This window comes from Astatotilapia calliptera, chromosome 23, assembly GCF_964374335.1.
Source record: "Astatotilapia calliptera chromosome 23, fAstCal68.1, whole genome shotgun sequence".
In the NCBI taxonomy this organism is placed as follows: Eukaryota; Metazoa; Chordata; class Actinopteri; order Cichliformes; family Cichlidae; genus Astatotilapia; species Astatotilapia calliptera.
Window position 1 is genome coordinate 40,981,703 of NC_137443.1, and position 19,111 is coordinate 41,000,813.

The 19,111-nt window shown below is 39.0% G+C and overlaps 1 protein-coding gene across 1 annotated transcript in view; it reads left to right on the forward strand.

Moving 5' to 3' along the window:
* The window catches only part of LOC145424251 (interferon-induced protein 44-like), a 74,742-nt gene extending 57,602 nt beyond the window's left edge, over window positions 1-17,140 (forward strand). Inside the window, exon 9 of the mRNA XM_080297417.1 lies at window positions 16,949-17,140. Coding sequence (XP_080153543.1) covers window positions 16,949-17,125 — 177 coding nt within the window. The 3' untranslated portion in view covers window positions 17,126-17,140. The remainder of the gene's footprint in view (window positions 1-16,948) is intronic.
* The last annotated feature ends 1,971 nt before the right edge of the window (window positions 17,141-19,111 follow it).

Here is a 19,111-nt window from a genome sequence, read left to right on the forward strand (position 1 = left end):
AGGTGTGGGCTACTTATTCTTTCTTATGGTGCTTTGCTGTTCCAATGAAACAAGAAGATCTCATTTGAAAGTACATTTTTGGCCATCCTGTGATCTCATTTGCTATATTCTCTTAATATCTTAGAGTTATTTCCAAGGGAAAGAATGTTTATGCTAGATTCTGTTTTAAATCAGGTTGTTATCTAAAAGTCACTCTCATAAAAGTGATTTTAGAGTAATGTGCAACAATTGTAATGTCTTCTTGATGCATTCTCAGTCATCCAGGTGAGTAAATCTCCAAAAGTCGATTCTGTTCATCTGGGCGTAGCGTTTTCCGTAGGAGAAACAACCTCCCAGCCCATTGTTCCTTCAGTGGGCTGGTTTCAGTCATTATGCAAATGTACGGTTTATAAGATTGGGGAAACCTGCAGTCAGCTGAGACTGAAGAAATCACTTGGATGAGTGACGAAACATTTTTCCCACGGAAAACGCTAATGCTAGATATTCACAAATTTCATTTCACTAGCTGGGCTCACATCCTCATTTTATGTTTGACAGCTTTTTAGTAGGTAAAGATGAATGATTGGACATGAATTGAGCTATGATTTGGGGAAGGACTGTTGACGGTTCCCGGGCCTGGCAGATCCCCATGTACTAGAATTGAGAACAAGGAGGGAGGGAGGGTGGGGCACGTAAACGAGAATGAACAGCTTGCAGAACTGGGGGAACCAATATAGATGACAACCGGAAGGAGCGTGTTAGGAGGTGTGGTCCTGCTCCTGAAATTCCGATACATAATCTCCAACTTTAACAACTTAAGCTGTTTTGTTTTTATGCTTTACACTTTAAACTTCAACATTTTATATTTTCAAATGAAAGCACAGTGATGTTGCTGCATCAGTGTCAAATATTAATTATTCTGGGATTTGATGGTCAAACTATGTGATTTTCCAAATGTGTGTGGAGTAAAATGAACTTTCTCTGATGATGCAAATGTCATGACCAAGAATCATTCAGGATTAACAACACAAACTGTTCTAATAGCAGAAACATAGTCTTATAGTTCTTGGACGTTACCACTAGTTTTACAAACACATTCTTTTTCATGTCTGTCTATGTGGTTTTTATGGATAAAGTGATTTTCAATAGTACAAACATCATCTAACTTTTCTTTGCTCTCCAGTATAAATGCAGGAACCTGCAGGCTTTATTAAAACTGTCATAATTTAACACTCAATGCCGAAAACAGGGTTGATCCATGTTTCTATGAAGACCACTTCATATATCAACAGCTCTGAAAATCCCTTTTGTTTTTAAAAAAGTAATGTAGAACATGATCTCTCTCATTCTGTGTCTCTAAAAACCGCAGCAAACTGGTAATCACTTCTAAACAATGGGTTAGTTTATGGCTCTTTATCAGCCGCAACACCACGTAGCACCTGGATGTTAGAATCTTTTACAAAGCGGCATTGTGTCTGACCTCTAACCCTTGCTGGCATATGGCCCTCTGAGGCACTTGTGCAGTAGCAGTTGCAGTAGCAGTAGTAGTACTAGTATTGTGCAGCAACCAGGCTTCAAGAGCGGTCACTCTTCTGGCTTGCAAATGGTGAAAACATATCACATACACATGTCACAATCTTAACTGCAAATCAGAAATGCTGCTAGGTAAATTATAAAAGGGGTTTAAACTTTAGGTTTGGCATAGACACAGACTTTATTAGTCCCACTCTGGGGAAATTCACATGTTACAGCAACACAAGGGTCAGCAAGAAAAATTGAATCCGAGATATATTAGAAAAATACAAAAATAAATAAATAAATACTGCACAAATTTAAAATGAGTAAAAAACCTATGTGAGTAATTACTACTGATCTACAAATGGTGGTTATATACAGCAAATACACTCAGAGAATTTTAGCATTTTAGCACACAGCCCCTTCCTCTATAAAGCTGAATGTAATTCCTGGTCAGTTCATGCAGTAATTATAAATTAAAGCTGCACTTCAGTTAACTCTTTTTTTAATAATTAATAACAGGTTTGTTTCTTAGATCTAATGATACAGCCAAAACATACTGCTTGTATAATGCTGTATGTCTCCCAGCACCACAGCAGGATGATTCCGAAAGTATGACTCAATAAAAAAAGACTCTAAAGCCAGAACAGAAAGATACAGTTGGAAGATCAAAGATTAAGGACTGTGTTTTTATAGGATGTAGTAAACTATCCCTTTGTCTTCTTGGCCTTGTTGTGTGTACTTTAGAAGTCAAATTATACATTAGCCAGACTTTGAAAAAACTTTTGAATTTCATTTATAACTGAGATGGCAAGCTCTTATCAGAAATCTTATGCTCACCAGAAGCATGTAATCCCACTTTCAAAACCTTTAAGTGTCAAATCCACAAACCCAACATGGGGTCAGAGAGAATGTCAATTTATCTGCACGGCCCAATGTGTGAAGACGCATTTTGTCAGTGTTAGGGAGTTTTTATTGTTTTATTTGTTTATGCTTCAAAAGTTATGTTACACATATTTCACCAGACACAGTTTTCTGTTGAAACAGGAAGCTGACCCTGTGACCCTGTGACATTTAACGCAAGAGATCAGTACAGAAATACACATCTGCAGAAGTTGACTCGCAGTATATTATTCTTAGAAATTGACTTGCAACACACATACTTTGTGACACACACACACACACACACAGCTTACACACAGACAGCATCAGGACCTGCGTAACAGGAAATGTGATTATATTTGCATATTGACTATGTAACCTATAAAAATAAACGAAGCGTCTCAGTGTTGTTTACTCACCTGACTGTTTGTTAACTGTAAATCTCTGACAGTCAGGGATCCTGGGTCTGAGCAACCCAGGATCCCTGAGCAGTTATGGATTATATTATTATTGTATGTATATTTGGTGTTTCTGTCCTTCTCCCTGTTTGCGTGTGTGTATATGTGTTTCTGCGGGCGCCTTCAGGCCTGGTGGGTGTGGCCCTGCTGGCGGACTGGCCACACCCGAAGCCACGCACCTGCTGCTGATCAGGCCTCGTCGGGGGAGCTACTTAGGAGAGTCTTGGAGCTCCCACTGACGCGGGATCCTTCCATGAGACTCCACGTTAGTCATCCAGTTGAACTGAGTTAGTGTGTGTATGCCCGCGGTTATATGTGTCCTGACGGCTGCGTCTATTGTGTCCCCATGAGAAGTGTGGAGCGCCAGACAGCAGCCAGCACGAGGAGTGCTGAGACACGGGAGCGGAGAGCACTGAGACACGACCCTGTGACTCAGTGCCATGCCAAACCGTGACACATTTTTACTTTTCTCGTTTGTAAGGCCAATTTTGATTCTGATTTCCTTTTTCTGGCCTAAACAAAAGCAAATACAATGTAATAAAGCTGTCCATCGCGGCAAGCAGCCTCCAAATCTCCCCATTTTCACTGTTACAAAAGCAACAGTTCAACTAAGAATTTTATTTTGGCTTGACCCATTTTCACATGCACGCAGACACAGACAGACACACACAGACAGACACACACACATACACAGTCCCCCCAAAAAAGTGAACTTTTTGTCAAAAAAGTAAACTTTTTTTTTGTCATAAATCATAAGGTGTATGTTCCTACTCTAAAGTGGAATGAAAGTGATTGGTTGAACCGGTGTTCATGATGTCTGTTCTGAGTTATCTGCACTTCCATCAGCGTAAAAAACTCAGCAGCAGATTAGAATCAAACAGAACATCTATTGGCCACATTTAATAAATCACCAAATTAATACACGCATCTGTGACAATGCTACGCACTGTTTGCCCTTCAATCAGTGATTTTAGTACAGCAGGCTGCATGCTGCTCATTTTAAACACATTCCCAAGTTTTAAACACACAAAACATGCGGTAAATAAAAGGCTGAGTGAAAACATGGCACTTCCAGCTGACTTATAATCAGTGTTGGGAAGGTTACTTTTAAAATGTATTCCACTACAGATTACAGAATACATGCCCCAAAATGTATTGTGTAACGTATTCCATTACGTTACTCAATGAGAGCAACGTATTCTGAATACCTTGGATTACTTAACATATTATCATGCTTTTTTACAACTATATGAATGTACTATTACCGTGTGATTTATTAGTATTACTGAAGGTTACTCGCCATACCAATACCAACTAGATATTTAAATCTTAATATAAAATGAGTAACAGTAAGGAGGACATTAGGTAAGGCTGCACTTTTTGCAGTGACCTCGTATTGAAAACTATTGATCCTGTGCACGAGAAAATGCTAACTTCCTGGTTTGAGACCGGATCTAGGGTTGTACATTTCCTGTTGCTTTACTTTGCAGTCAATCGCTACTGCGAAGATATACTCCAAAATCATGTCGAAAACGGAAAGATCACGTTAAGTTACAAAGAGCATAAGGTGGGAACACCCCCCGCTGTTGTGTCATAAAAAATCGAATGATCAATTTTGACGTTTAAAGAGTTTAGATCGATCAGTTGTTTACATCACTCAACACAAGCAGAACTGCATTACTGCATGCAGAAGACACATCGTCCACATTCAGAAGCACATCTCTGTATAGTGACTGGTCTCATGATTTAAACAGGTAAATGTTCAGCATTCAAACTACAGGTGAACAATAGTCAAACCAGATGTTTCCCCCATTATGTTGAGATCAGCAAGTCAAGTACACACCTACACAGCATGTTAACAAATCGTGAAAAAAGCCACACAAAAAATGAATGATTGCTGGTAACGGTTTCTATACATTAGTATTTAGAAGGGTATGTTGTGACTTACCTTCAAAATTACAGTGGTCCCTTGCTAATAACGCGGTTCACCTTTCACCTCGCTGTTTCACAGAATTTTTTAGTGCAAGTTTGCACTTTTTTTTTTTACGTCACATTGTGTCCTGCGTCCTGATCGCTGCAGACGATCTCCTCCGTGACGTCTCTCCTGTACAGTACAGAATCACTGCATCGATCGCTAGAAGTGTGACTCTGAAGTGCAGTACTGGATGTCCACCAAACGTTTTGCACCGTCAAAAAATAAAATTGGCTACTTGATTTCACCTATTGCTGGTTATTTGTAGAACATAACACCCGCGATAAACGAGGGACAGCTGAGAAATATAACATTTGAATCCCTTTTCTCTTTTGCTCTGAGGCGCAGGGAAAAATATCGACAAGTTGATGAACATCATTTACAGCTATACTGGGTAAATGCCCAAGACATCTATAGAAATGTAAATCGCCGCTTGATTCATTCATTTGTTTAACTTGTTTTGGACCGTAAACCAGGCGCAAATAGGACACCGGAAACAAAGCTCCCCACAGGAGTTTCCGCACCGGAAGTAGCATATGCTAACGTGCACATAGTCAATTCCGCACGTATTTAAAACAGGTCCGCGGCTTTACTTTGTTGTCTGGGTCAACTTTGCTAGCGAGAGACAGAGAGAGGCATTGAAAAGCTGCTCCAATGGAACTTATTGTTTCGGAGGAAAACACGAAAAATGCAGAGTCTTAATAGCTTACTTACAACTGGGCTTGTCAGGCACTCTTTTTAGCTGCAGTGGTTATTATTTACATGCTTCCAGCTCCCGTTTCTGCTCGGTGACAGCTCATACTTTTCGACTCTCCTTTTTGTTCCTCCCTGGCGCTCACAGACACATAACAGGTATGGCAGTCCATTCTCCCTGCAGCACTACTCTGCCCATAAGGCTACATTCTTTAGGGCGATGCCTGTAACACTCTGCCTATTGCCTTCATATTAAATAATTTTTAAAAAATATTTCTTCAAGTCATTATGAGACACGAGATTGAGACACAGGCATTTGAGCCTCTTAATGCGTGTTTTGTTTGGGTTTCCACCGACGTGGAATTACCAAAATAGAGAGGGGATAGCCTCTCCTGAAACAGGAAGAGACCGCGTGTAATCCCTTTATTTCAACAAAGTAACTGTATTCTGAATACCACTTTTTTTAAACAGTAACTGTAATGGAATACAGTTACTCATATTTTGTATTTTAAATACGTAACGGCGGTACATGTATTCCGTTACTCCCCAACACTGCTTATAATGGAAACGATCAAACCTGCTCCGAAAGTTTGAGTTTGTATTCTCTCAGCTGCAGACTCGCTGCTGTTTAAAGATTTGAGAGCAAAGTTTAGACATAAAAAGAAACGTCAAACATGGGCTCAGGATATGAGGTCAGTAATTACAGTGTCTGTGTCCTGTTTTAAGATCGATGTAAAATGTATGTAAAATTGTTTTCAGCCAACATGAGAAAATTAAATAAACTTGTGCCTATGATTTTATTACTGATGCCCATCAGGGAAACACAAAGACTGTAGAGGCAGACACGCTATTTTCATCATTAACACGTTTCCATTTGTTTTACAGTTTATCAGCAGGACCCTGCTGGAAAACTATCTGCACAGCTGATGAATGACCACTTTTTAGTTTCAAAGGGACATGAGGGATACTTCCCAGAGTCTGACCTGCATCGATCCAGCTGCTCAGTGTCCGTGGTTACCATAGTTACTGCATAAGGTCCTGTGAATTAAACAGCTGGCACTGCAGTAACTTACCGGCGAAATGAGTGTTTACATTTTCATTACAAAAGAACTGTCTGGCTTGGTTAACTTGGTTAAATATGACTGACACCCGTAAATGAAGCAGCATCTGGCTGCAGTTTAAAGATATTGTGAATAGCAGAGCAGAGTGCTTTTACTGTAAAATGAAAATAACAGTAAGAGCAGGTTCCACCACAAACCTGCACAGACAGATCAGAACTGTCCATCCCACAGTGCAGTTGGAGGATAGAGGGCAAGCTGGCTCAACGTCTACTGACCCTGTGGTGTCTGGTCCCAAACCAACAACAACTGCTGCAGAAGCTACTAGTGCATCAGCCCATCTTACTGCAACTCAAAGCACAATAAGTCAGTTTATACCAAAGCAGATGACCTCAGCCAAACAGCACAGTATTGATGAGGGGTTGGCTAACATGATTGTCACTGATTTCCAGCCCTTTTCCATTATGGGGGATAAAGGTTTTAAAGGTTTTGTCAAAGCCTTAAATCCCACATACACTCTACCTAGTAGGAAAACACGGTCCCTAACAATAATCCCAAAAGTATATGGCACAGAACATGCATTATGGCAAGACAGGGTGAAAAAAAGCTCCATCGGTTTGCCTGACAACTCACTGCTGGACCTCTTGAACCACCTGCTCTTTCGAGTCTGTCACTTGCCACTTTATTGAAAATTACAAGATGACATCTTTGTCTGCTGGACTGCTTTGACATCACTGACAGACACACTACATAAATGTTGGTAGAGGAGCTATTAAAAGTGGCAAATGAGTGGCAAGTACAGGACAAAGTGGTGTGATGTGTGAGTGATAATGCTGCAAACATCACCAAGGCCATAAAAATTCTGAAGTGGACCCACCACCCATGTCTGGCACATACATTAAACCTGTTGATAAGAGATTCCCTGAAGGTGGTGAAAACAACCGTGGACAAGGTAAAGGCTAATGTGGAGTTTTTCCACAGAAGCACAGTAGCTGCAAAGAGGCTAAAGTCCACACAGCGCCAGATGGAGTTACCTGAACTGAGGCATTCTTGAAACAAAAGATGCCAGTATCTCCACCATGGCCCTGATCAGTGCACCTGTTGATACGTTAAGTCAAGAGGAATGGGAGCTGGTGAAAGACGTCTGCACCGTCCTGCAACCATAAGGAAGTGACTGTTGAGATAAGTACAGACAGGTACCTTGCACAGTTTTTTTTTCTCTACTATTCGGTCACTAATATACATTGCAGAAACAACACATATGATTGACAAAACTAAATTGAAAAATTAAATATGCCACATAATTAAAAAACAAAACTAATTTTAAAAGTTGCTGTTTTCTCTCCTTCAGCTATGTCACAGCCTCCAAAATGCTCCTGCTTAGCAAAGGTCTTCAGCCAGTGACAGCCCAACACCAACTGACAGTAACCGTGCAGAAAGTAAAGGAATTGGTTGCGGATCTTTGTTCAACCATGGATCGAAAATATCTGCGTATGGAGTTCAACACTGTCCTCTCAGAAACTGCATTACTGGATCCTAGGTTTAAAAAGCTTCCATTCAGAAATGAAAGAGCTACAGGAGATGCTACAAAGAGAAATACTACATGTTGCGACCCGTAAGGGTAAACTTACTAGTTTCATGAGTAACAGTCTGGCTCTTTCTGAAAGTCAAAAGAAAATAGCTCTCAATTGCCAAGACAAAGAAAGGGACGGCTAAGTACTTTGATTGGTCGATTCCGATTGGTCTGTGTGGGGATCACACTTATCCCACAGAGACAAAGCATGTGCTGACAGGAGGGTTTTTAACAATTCATACATTCTATATTTCAGTTTCATTTTACATGCTAAGAGGCTGTGGTTGTTACATTCTGCCATCACCTAAGAAAGTAAACTTTGAATGATGAAAGATTAGCCTGATTCATCCATCCATCCTCTTCTGCTTATCCAACTCAGGGTCACAGAGGACTGGAGTCTCACCCAGTTGTCACAGGACGGACAGGTCACAAGGTGATTGCAGGGCTAAGACATCATTGAGGATAATTTATAAAATAAATGTGACTTCGAAGCACACCTTAAACATCAAAATGATGAGCTGTATGTAATCTGATTATTTGTTGTGAATGTATTTAGCTGAACACATTGGAGTTAGAAAGAACTTGAAATACCATAAATTGCTAACATTAGCAATGTTATGTCCGTTTTATTAATACAATAAGTTGATTACTGAACAGATTTAATTACAGTTCTAGAAAGAAGAAATTAGCAGATCACAATCACCACCACCAAAATCACCACTCCTACATGCCTACATGGACAATTAGGTGCACGATCAGGTGGTGCCAGCCCAGGCCCCTAATTTGTCCCAGCTGTGTTCCCACCTGTTCCCCGTCCTCTCATTATCTTTCTGTGTACTGGAGTCTTCTGTCCTCCTTTGTTCAGTGTCAGGTTTTCTCTTGTCTTTTGCGCCATGGCTCCAATTGCAAAGTATCTTTGTATCCACGCCAAGTTTCATGTTTATTTTTAGTTTCCCCAGTTTAGGTTATTGTTTTTTCTTGTCTTTGTTTACCTTATGCATTACTCTGCATTTCTCCATCAGCCACATTAAACGGCTTGCTTTTTGCTAATTCAAGTTTTGTTCCTTCGTGTCTGCATACTGGGTCCACTATTCACACAGTCTGCTTCGGCACACTGTGACATTTGTACTACCAAATACAAGCGTGTATTTGGTAGTACAACATTAAGATCATTCAATCCTGCCTGGTACCGCACATGACCATGGCTGGAGTACTCTGTTGTGCGGGATGCATGCTTCTGTTTTGCCTGTCGGAAATAAGGCAGCACTGTTAATGAGAGGGATTTAGTTTTTACCTTAACTGGTTTTAACAACTGGAAAGCAGCACTTGATTGAGACAAGGGGCTGCTGAGTCATGTGTCCAGCCACAACTATGTGCATGCTTCAACCATCTGGACTGAGCATAAAAGCAGAGAGGCCACAGGGGCTGCTTTGGATTCAGTGTTGGTTGGTAAACTATAACCTGGAGGAAAAAAAACATTACTATGTCTTGAGTATTGGTAGTGCTATAACGTTTCTCTGTGTAAATGAGTTGGGGCTCTGTGGGACTGCAGAACCCTTGAGATATGATGCAGGGGTTAATGATAATGACATTGCTTAAGGTATTTTTCTTAAAGTGATGGAATATACCTTAGAGAAGGATGAGGAGCTGGCAAGCACTACTAAGGGTATCCCAAAAAAAAGCAAAATACACAATTTTGGATAAGGACGTCCGAAATGAAATTATCCAATCAGTGGCTGGAGAGGTCAGGAAAAAATATGACCTCTCAGTCAGTTGGTCTGTGCAGTGTTTCTGAGGCTCTTAGTGCAGCACCTTAAAGAAACGTGAGGTTTTTCCGTGAGGATGACTGCTGGGGAGTGTCTTCTCCTGATGAGGATGAGTCACATCCAACAAAGAGAAGGAAAACAGTGAGCAAACACCTGGATCAAAGTATTGTGCTCTGAACTTTGGGCCATACAGACTCTGGTGAACTTACCATTTCTCCCCATAAGTCTCTGAAAAGATCCCTGCTCATCATCCTTGACTGGGGCCATTTCAGAAATGGAAACTAGATTTTACCATAAGAATAATGACCTGATGAGAGCCATATCTAGTCTTGCACCCAAATCTAGCACATTTCTAGACCCCACCCTGTTGCACCCTCTGGCTGTGATGGCTGGCACTGTAGCAGATGTTGTAAATCTGAAAAATGAAGTTCTTGTGGCAAAACAGATGCTGCTCAAACAATGTTCAAAGGAAACAGACCTGTCCACTGTGTGTAAAGTCCTACAGGAGTACAAGGAAACCTTTCCTGAGTTGCATAACTTGTGTGTAACAGCCCTGGTGATTGGTGTGTCTTCAGCATCATGTGAGAGTTCCTTCTCAACTTTGTCACAGGTCCTAACCTGTCACACCATGTTACATAAAAGGAAGAGGAATTGGTGATCTTGATCCATAAGAAGTCCATAATGAATAACTTTGGATGAATTTGTAAGAGTTTTTGGAAAGGGAAACAGGAGACTGTTGTTGTAGAGTGGACTGAGGAGAAAGGACAGTGGAGCTGTTCAGTTGCAAAAATCTGTTGTATTCTACAAAATAGTTTTACAGTTGTAGGGAAACATGGTGAACTGTGTTTTTTTTTAAATTGCCAACCCTGTAAATATTGGCTATATTGAGAAGTCTTATTTTATTCTTACTTTATTTTGCAAATTTATTTGAGAATTAGGTCATCCAGTTAAGATAAATTTTATGTTCTTGGTTTTAAAGATCTAGATGGATATTTTATTTTATTCTGTATTTTATTTTATTTTTTTATTCTATTTTTCTGTTTGTTTGTTTTTTCAAGACTTGGTGAACTGAGTTTTTTTTATAACTCAGCCTAACCCTTTTTAATTTTGTTAATATGAGCAATACTGAGAAGTGTTATTGTTGGGTTTTAATATATCTGATATCGAGTATCTCTTTGTGAGAAATTTCACTTTTGTGAGATACTGTTATCGAGCACACCACCCCTTTCCCACCTCCATTGCCACCATGTGCCATCTTTACATTTCTGTCTGCCCCCTCATTTATGCCTGTCTAGAACCGGCCCAGAAAATTGATGTAATTGTACTTGACCCCAAAAATCTTTGAAATATGGTATATAATCAGTTGAGTACTCTGGATGGCATTACCTTGGCCTCCAGCAACACTGTGAAAAAACTTGGAGTCATTTTTGATCAGGATATCTAAAATTAAATCCTGTCTCAGGGTGACGCTGAAAAACTAGTTCATGCATTTATTGCTTCTAGTCTGGACTACTGTAATTCGTTATTATCAGGATATCCTAATAACTCACTGAAAAGGGAGAAAGATACCATCTGTACTTTTAAAATGAGGCTTTGAAGGAAATGTCAGTAAATAGTGCAGATGATCTACTGTCAATCTATAGAATTTTCTGTTTTACTAGTTTTGGAAAAGTCTGTGAAAGTCCGATAAAAAAAAAAAAAATCTCCTGGCAAAAAACTAACAGGACATTTTCTTTTTTTCAATTGAATTTATTTTTACAGTTTTTAGTGCACACTCCTTCTTAGGTTAAACTCTTTTCCCAATCTGGTGATTTGAGGAGAAAGACATGGTGCAATTGATCCAGCAATTTTTGGTTTGGCCTGGGATAGATTGGGATTGGTTGCTCTTGAAGCTTGTTTTTCACGGTCAGAGTAGGGTGGAGGTGAAGCTGTGGAAAACTTGTCCAAATCTGGCCCTGGTTTTACGTCTGATGATGTTGACCTTGCTGGTCTGTCATTTTGCTCTGGCCTTTTTTTTTAATGTGGTCTAGACTAGTGTGGACAAGAGAGGAAGGAATTCATCAAAGTGACCCAAATAAAACTGAAAGCATGCTTATATAAAACAAACTTGGTCTATATCAGTGGAGGAAACGTAAGAGAACCACTTTTTTATAGCATAATGGATATTCAGGTATGCTAATGTGTCAATATTGTAGGAAAAACAATGACTGCTGGTCTGTCATTTTGCTCTGGCCTTTTTTTTAATGTGAGTTAATTTAGCTTCACATTTTATTTCTGCAATTTTTTTATTTGTAAATTGGAAGTTTGGATTATTTTAAGTTGTACTTAATTTGAGTTCAGAACTTGGAATACATGGAGATTCTGTAGAATACATGTAGAGCAAACTGATTGAGTGGCTGATATGCAAACTCTGATCCAGAAAAAGCTGATGCTTTGATACTTTTTTTCTTCCACAACCAAAGGTTAAAAACTTACATTTAGAACCAGGTATTGTGTACACTGTGGTAATTATTAGCATTAGTCATTAATTACCACACACTAAGAAGCTACTTTTGAATCAATAATTCCATTCTAAGAAATACGTGTGTATGACACATACAAACAAAGAAGCTATAACGGACTAGTGTGGACAAGTGAGGAGGGAATTCACAGAAGTCACATGACTCAAATAAAACTGAAAGCATGCTTATATAAAACAAAGTCATACTCAGCCTACATCAGTGAAGGCAACACCAGAGAACCACTATTTTTCCATCACAATTGGATACTCAGGTATGCTAACATTGTGTTATCATTTCAGTACTGTAAGAAAAACAATTATTAAATGCAACTGGCATTTAATCAACTACCTGTTTTATTCACAGGTAGTCAGTGCAAAAAACATGAGCTTCATTAGGAAACATAAAATTTATTCGGGGTAAGCAGATTTTTTTTGGGTAACATTTTTATGGCTTAAATATTTGTGATGGTTTGCTTGTTTGTTTGTAGCTCTGCTTTAATAAGTTCTTAAATTTTGAGTTTTTTTGTTTGTTTGTTTTCTGTTTTTCATTTACTCCCAGTATGTTTTCATGCATATTAAGCTCTTTGGGCTTTTTCATATATTATTGCTCTTTACAGATAAAACTTGCTTGACTTGACTTACCAAATAGCTTGATGATATTTACGTTTTGGGTTTTTTTTTTTCTGTTGTTATTTCAATTATATTTGCATGTTCGAAATAAAATTATATCTATCTATCTGTCTGTCTATCTATCTATCTACATACCTACATACCTACATACCTACCTACCTACCAAATAGCTTTTTGAGGTGTGTAAATCAAAGCTGCTAAAATAAGAAAATCCTCGATTCTCGTGTTATCTTGATCTGGATTAGTCATAGATGTTTGCAGAGTGATTTTATAATGCAAAAGATACCATCATGTACTTTTGTTCTGAACGTGGAAAATGGTAACATTTAATTTGACATAAGAAAATGAAATAAGTAAATTATATAAGTAACACTGAATATGGAAAAGTGTTGCAAAAATGTTGCTACATTGTCATATTTTAATTGCAGGTACTCCACCTCCCCCTCCCCCTCCACCATCATCACATGATTATTTTTTTAAAATTCCCTTGTGTTGTTATTCACAAAATTAATATGTTCACTTTACAGTTTTACAGAAAGAAGAAAGGAACATACCATGGATGTGAGTATTATGGGCGTGGTTCTTTTTTGTGTTCCAGAACTTTGATGTGACTCGTGTTTTTTACACATGCTTGTTATTAGATGTAAATGTCAGACCAGATTATATAATGTATAAATGTATCGGTAGAGAGTTTCAGACCTCCAATGTGCAGCTGTTCTGTTGGCAATGAATCACAGTGCTGAGTGTGCACTGAGTGCTAAAATAAATGTATTAAATTAGGAATTCAAAAGATTAATCATTTTCTGCTACTTGTTTGTCTCTTGCTGTTATACTTATTATAATCTTTAGAAATCAGCATCACATTTTCCTCTTCCGCCTCTTACAATCAGACCAATGAGTTACATGAAACATCAAATGCCTCATTTATGTAACTTCGCACACTGAGGCAGAACGCTTGAGTTATCAGTTTATTGTGTTATTTTGTGTTTGTTTATATTACTGTTGTATAATGTTAAACTGTAAGTGTAAACTGAATGCTGTTGTAATTTTCTTAATGAACAGTGAAAGAGAGCGAGACCTGCAGCTTGTCAGAGATTACAAGCCTCACAAAGATGTCCAGCATCTCAGAATTATGCTTTATGGACCACCAGGTGCTGGAAAGTCCAGCTTCATCAACTCTGTCGACAGTGTTTTAAGAGGCAAAATCGCAACTCGAGCTTTGGCAGCAGCAACCTCTGGTGACAGCTTCACCATTGCAGTATGTATGAGGATGTACAGTGGCTTGCAAAAGTATTCGGTCCCCAGGGCTTCTCACATTTAGTCACATTACAGCCACAAACATGAATCAATTTTATTGGAATTCCACGTGAAAGACCAATACAAAGTGGTGCACACGTGAGAAGTGGAACGAAAATCATACATGATTCCAAACATTTTTTACAAATAAATAACTGCAAAGTGGGGTGTGTGTAATTATTCAGCCCCCTGAGTCAATACTTTGTAGAACCAGCTTTTGCTGCAATTACAGCTGCCAGTCTTTTAAGGTCTGTCTCTACCAGCTTTGCACATCTACAGACTGAAATCCTTGCCCATTCTTCTTTGCAAAACAACTCCAGCTCAGTCAGATTAGATGGACAGCATTTGTGAAGTTTTCAGATTTTCCCACAGATTCTCAACTGGATTTAGATCTGGACTTTGACTGGGCCGTTCTAACACATGGATATGTTTTGTTTTAAACCATCCCATTGTTGCCCTGGCTTTATGTTTAGGGTCATTGTCCTGCTGGAAGGTGAACCTCTGCCCCAGTCTCAAGTCTTTTGCAGACTCCAAGAGGTTTTCTTCCAAGATTGCCCTGCATTTGGCTCCATCCAGCTTCCCATCAACTCTGACCAGCTTCCCTGTCCCTGCTGAAGAGAAGCACCCCCAGAGCATGATGCTGCCACCACCATATTTGACAGTGGGGATGGTGTGTTCAGACTGATGTGCAGTGTTAGTTTTCTGCCACACATAGCGTTTTGCATTTTGGCCAAAAGGTTCCAATTTGGTCTCATCTGACCAGAGCACCTTCTTCCACATGTTTGCTGTGTCCCCCACATTGGTTTGTGGCAAACTGCAAATGGGACTTCTTATGGTTTTCTGTTAACAATGGCTTTCTTCTTGCCACTCTTCCATAAAGGCCAACGTTGTGCAGTGCACTACTAATAGTTGTCCTATGGACAGATTCCCCCACCTGAGCTGTAGAGCTCTGCAGCTCGTCCAGAGTCACCATGGGCCTCTTGGCTGCATTTCTGATCAGCGCTCTCCTTGTTCGGCCTGTGAGTTTAGGTGGACGGCCTTGTCTTGGTAGGTTTACAGTTGTGCCATACTCCTTCCATTTCTGAATGAGCGCTTGAACAGCGCTCCGTGGGATGTTCAAGGCTTGGGAAATCTTTTTGCAGCCTAAGCCTGCTTTAAATTTCTCAATAACTTTATCCCTGACCTGTCTGGTGTGTTCTTTGGACTTCATGGTGTTGTTGCTCCCAATATTCTCTTAGACAACCTCTGAGGCCATCACAGAGCAGCTGTATTTGTACTGACATTAGATTACACACAGGTGCACTCTATTTAGTCATTAGCACTCATCAGGCAATGTCTATGGGCAACTGACTGCACTCAGACCAAAGGGGGCTGAATAATTACACACACCCCACTTTGCAGTTATTTATTTGTAAAAATGTTTGGAATCATGTATGATTTTTGTTCCACTTCTCACGTGTGCACCACTTTGTGTTGGTCTTTCACGTGGAATTCCAATAAAATGAATTCATGTTTGTGGCTGTAATGTGACAAAATGTGGGAAAGTTCAAGGGGGCTGAATACTTTTGCAAGCCACAGTATCTATTCTTATGGCATTTGCTGTTAGAGCATTACATGAAAAAACAGATTTTCTAGCACTACACACTGCAGTGGTAACTGCCATATAGACACTGAACTAGAAAAAGTAAGATAGTAGGTACAACTAGACTGTAAATTATTTGGTAAACTTTTTAGGGTCTCTAGTATCCTGAACTAATGTAACAACACTACATTTTTTATTTACAGTTCAGGACATATAAAATTCAGTAAGGAGAGCCAGGAACGTTTTACCCTTTTGTCTTCAATGACACCATGGGCCTTCAGTCCAGTGACAAAGGAATTCATGTGGAAGACATCAAACTTGCCATTAGAGGACATGTAAACGAAGATTACAGGGTATGAAATCTTCATTCAGATGCTTGTACACAGTGCTGTGATACAGAAACTGTATCATGCAAAAAGGTTTCAGTGACTTTGCTTTTTTCCAGTTCAATCCCACATCTCCGTTGCCTGAAACAAATTCCAGCTACAACAGTTTTCCCACTTTAGATGACAAAGTCCACATTCTGGTTTTAGTTATTCCTGCTGACACAGTGAGCATAATGAATGATGAAACTGTCAGGAAGATGAAAGATGTCAGATCAGCAGCTCGTGACAAAGGTGAGAGCAGTTGTCGTTCATATGATGTACAATTTCAAATACCTGAAAAACATGAGATAAGAATTAATCAACATACTTTATTAATCCCTAAGAAATTATGTAATTGATTGCATTGGTTTCTGTATTGGCAGGGATCCCACAAATAGCTATCATGACTAAAATTGATGAAGCCTGTCCTGAAGTCAAAAAAGACATAAAGAACGTCTACAAGAGCAAGTACTTGAATAAGCAGGTGAAGTAACTTTCATGCATATGTAGACAGTTTACACATGAATATAACATCTCTAATTTAGCTGTACATTTCAGTATATTTGTACAGAAACCTCAGCTGGAATCAGTACAAATAATTCAAGAAGTAATTTATAATTATGTCACTAGTGCAACAATAGAGTTTCAGTTTTTAAAATGTAATATTGTTTAAACTTAGATGGAAACAGTGAGCATGAACCTGGGTATTCCACTGAACTGCATCTTCCTCGTGAAGAACTACCACACAGAGATTGAGACGGAGAACGATGTGGATTCACTTATACTGAGTGTACTGAAAAAGATCATTGACTATGGAGAGGACTACCTGAATGACCAGGATGATCCTGACCTATAATCAGTGTGTGAGGGGGATAGAAAATGAAAATGTTATGCAAAAAAGTCACACAAAAAGTTAATTTCATGAGAAATCTAATCCTACTGAATTTTTGTCTTGTTCTTGTTTTCTTTAACTTATTTTCTTTTGCAAATTAAATCCAAATAACCTTCCTGGAAAATCAATACATCTACTTTTTGTTCTTTACTGTATAATCAAAAATGTTAACTGCAGGAAGAATGACAGATATATGCATGTAACCTGTTGTCTGCTGTGTAACTCAAATAAATCATTGTAAGGCTGTCCTCTGTGAATCAGTGCATTAACGCAGTGAATCCTAATTTTGCTAAGAAAATTAAAAAGCTAAAAAGATACACATGCACAGATGGAAGGTAAATGGAGGTGTGCTGATTTTGGTGGTGGTGACTGTGATCTGTTGAGTTGATTTCTTGTTTTCTGAACTGTAATTACATCTGCATCTTCTGCATCCACACCCATTTTCACACCTTGGCTCGTGTGATTAGGTAGAGGATCAATAAGGGGTCTGTTGGCTTAAAATCTGGGACCTTTACAAATGTTGACATATTACACGTGACTAACATAAACGCAACAGTTGTGTCACAAATAAACATCTTACTTTTCTAACAACATATAAAATACAAATTGCATGCTGCATTAACTTGAAGGGGTTAATCAAAACACATCTTGCAGTGCACACTCTTTAACCACAGCTGGAAAACTTCACTGCTGTCAGGAGCCTGGGTCTCCTGACCCAGCGTTTTTAGTTCTTTGTGATTCTTGTATTTTGTACTTGTGTGATTTATTCTATGGTTTCTAGCTTTGATCCCTTGCCCTTCATGTTTCTCTGTGCCCCCTCTGTTCTGTGTACGTCTGTGTCTTTGCATGTTTGAGCTTCTTGTTTTCTGTCACTCTGCAGTGGCGTGTCTAGAAATCTTTTGTTGGGGGGGCCAGGTAGGGGCACAGATTTGGAGAAGGGTGGCAGATGTAATTGTCAGATAATGTTAAAAACAATTCTACCAACCGTTAACCATAATTCAATAACCCTATAAACCTAATAACCGAATGCGCTTTTAACTCTTATTAGAATGAGATTTTAACCACTACGGTGCAAAGTTTTTAGATACTGCGTTGATAAAGTACAAGAGATACAATCAGTCAGTGTTTATTCAGCAGTCAAGGACATCAATATTTGAATAGTATTTTTACTGACATGTAGTGCACATATGTTTTGGGCAAAAACATTTTTGAATATTAAAATACGAACATTTTAACATACAATTGGCAAATTAGCCAATGCAAAACCAATGCCTATTAAAAAAAGAAGATAATCTTCTCACAAACTGGTGTTTGATTTTGAAACAGGAAAAAAGTGTGGAAACAAATGAAAAGACTAACATTTGAATAACACCTGAAAGCAAGTAAATACTTTCTATGCTGCCTTATGGTAAACTTTGGTAATATTGATGTATAAAGAACAACACTGGCTGATGATGAAATACAGTCAGCTGGCATGGTGACACTGCCAGTATTAACCTGCAGGGCTGGACTGGGACAAAAAATTGGGCATTTTCACTACAGACCAGCTCACCAGGTATTAAAGCCATAAAGCCTTTGAATGAAAACAAACGCTGTTGTGACAGTGATGTACACTGTCTTTTTGGTATATGTATGATCTCTATACATTTTACGTCAGATAAAAACTTTGTTCGCAAGATTCAGATAATTATTTAATAAAAGCTAAATATTTGAAATGAGAATAAGAAAGAAAAGTATTTCTTTGTGCCCCCCTCTCCCTGTTAATGCCTTACCTGGCCCCCTGGCAACACTTTGCTAGATCCGCCCCTGCACAGTTACCAGCTGTCAGCTACTTAGAAAAAGGATGCTGGTGTTATTTGTCTCTCAGAAACAGTTCATAACTTCCCTTCAACTCATTCATGTCACCTAAAAGGTAAACCTGTTTCTCCATCACTGTTCAGCTCTGATGAT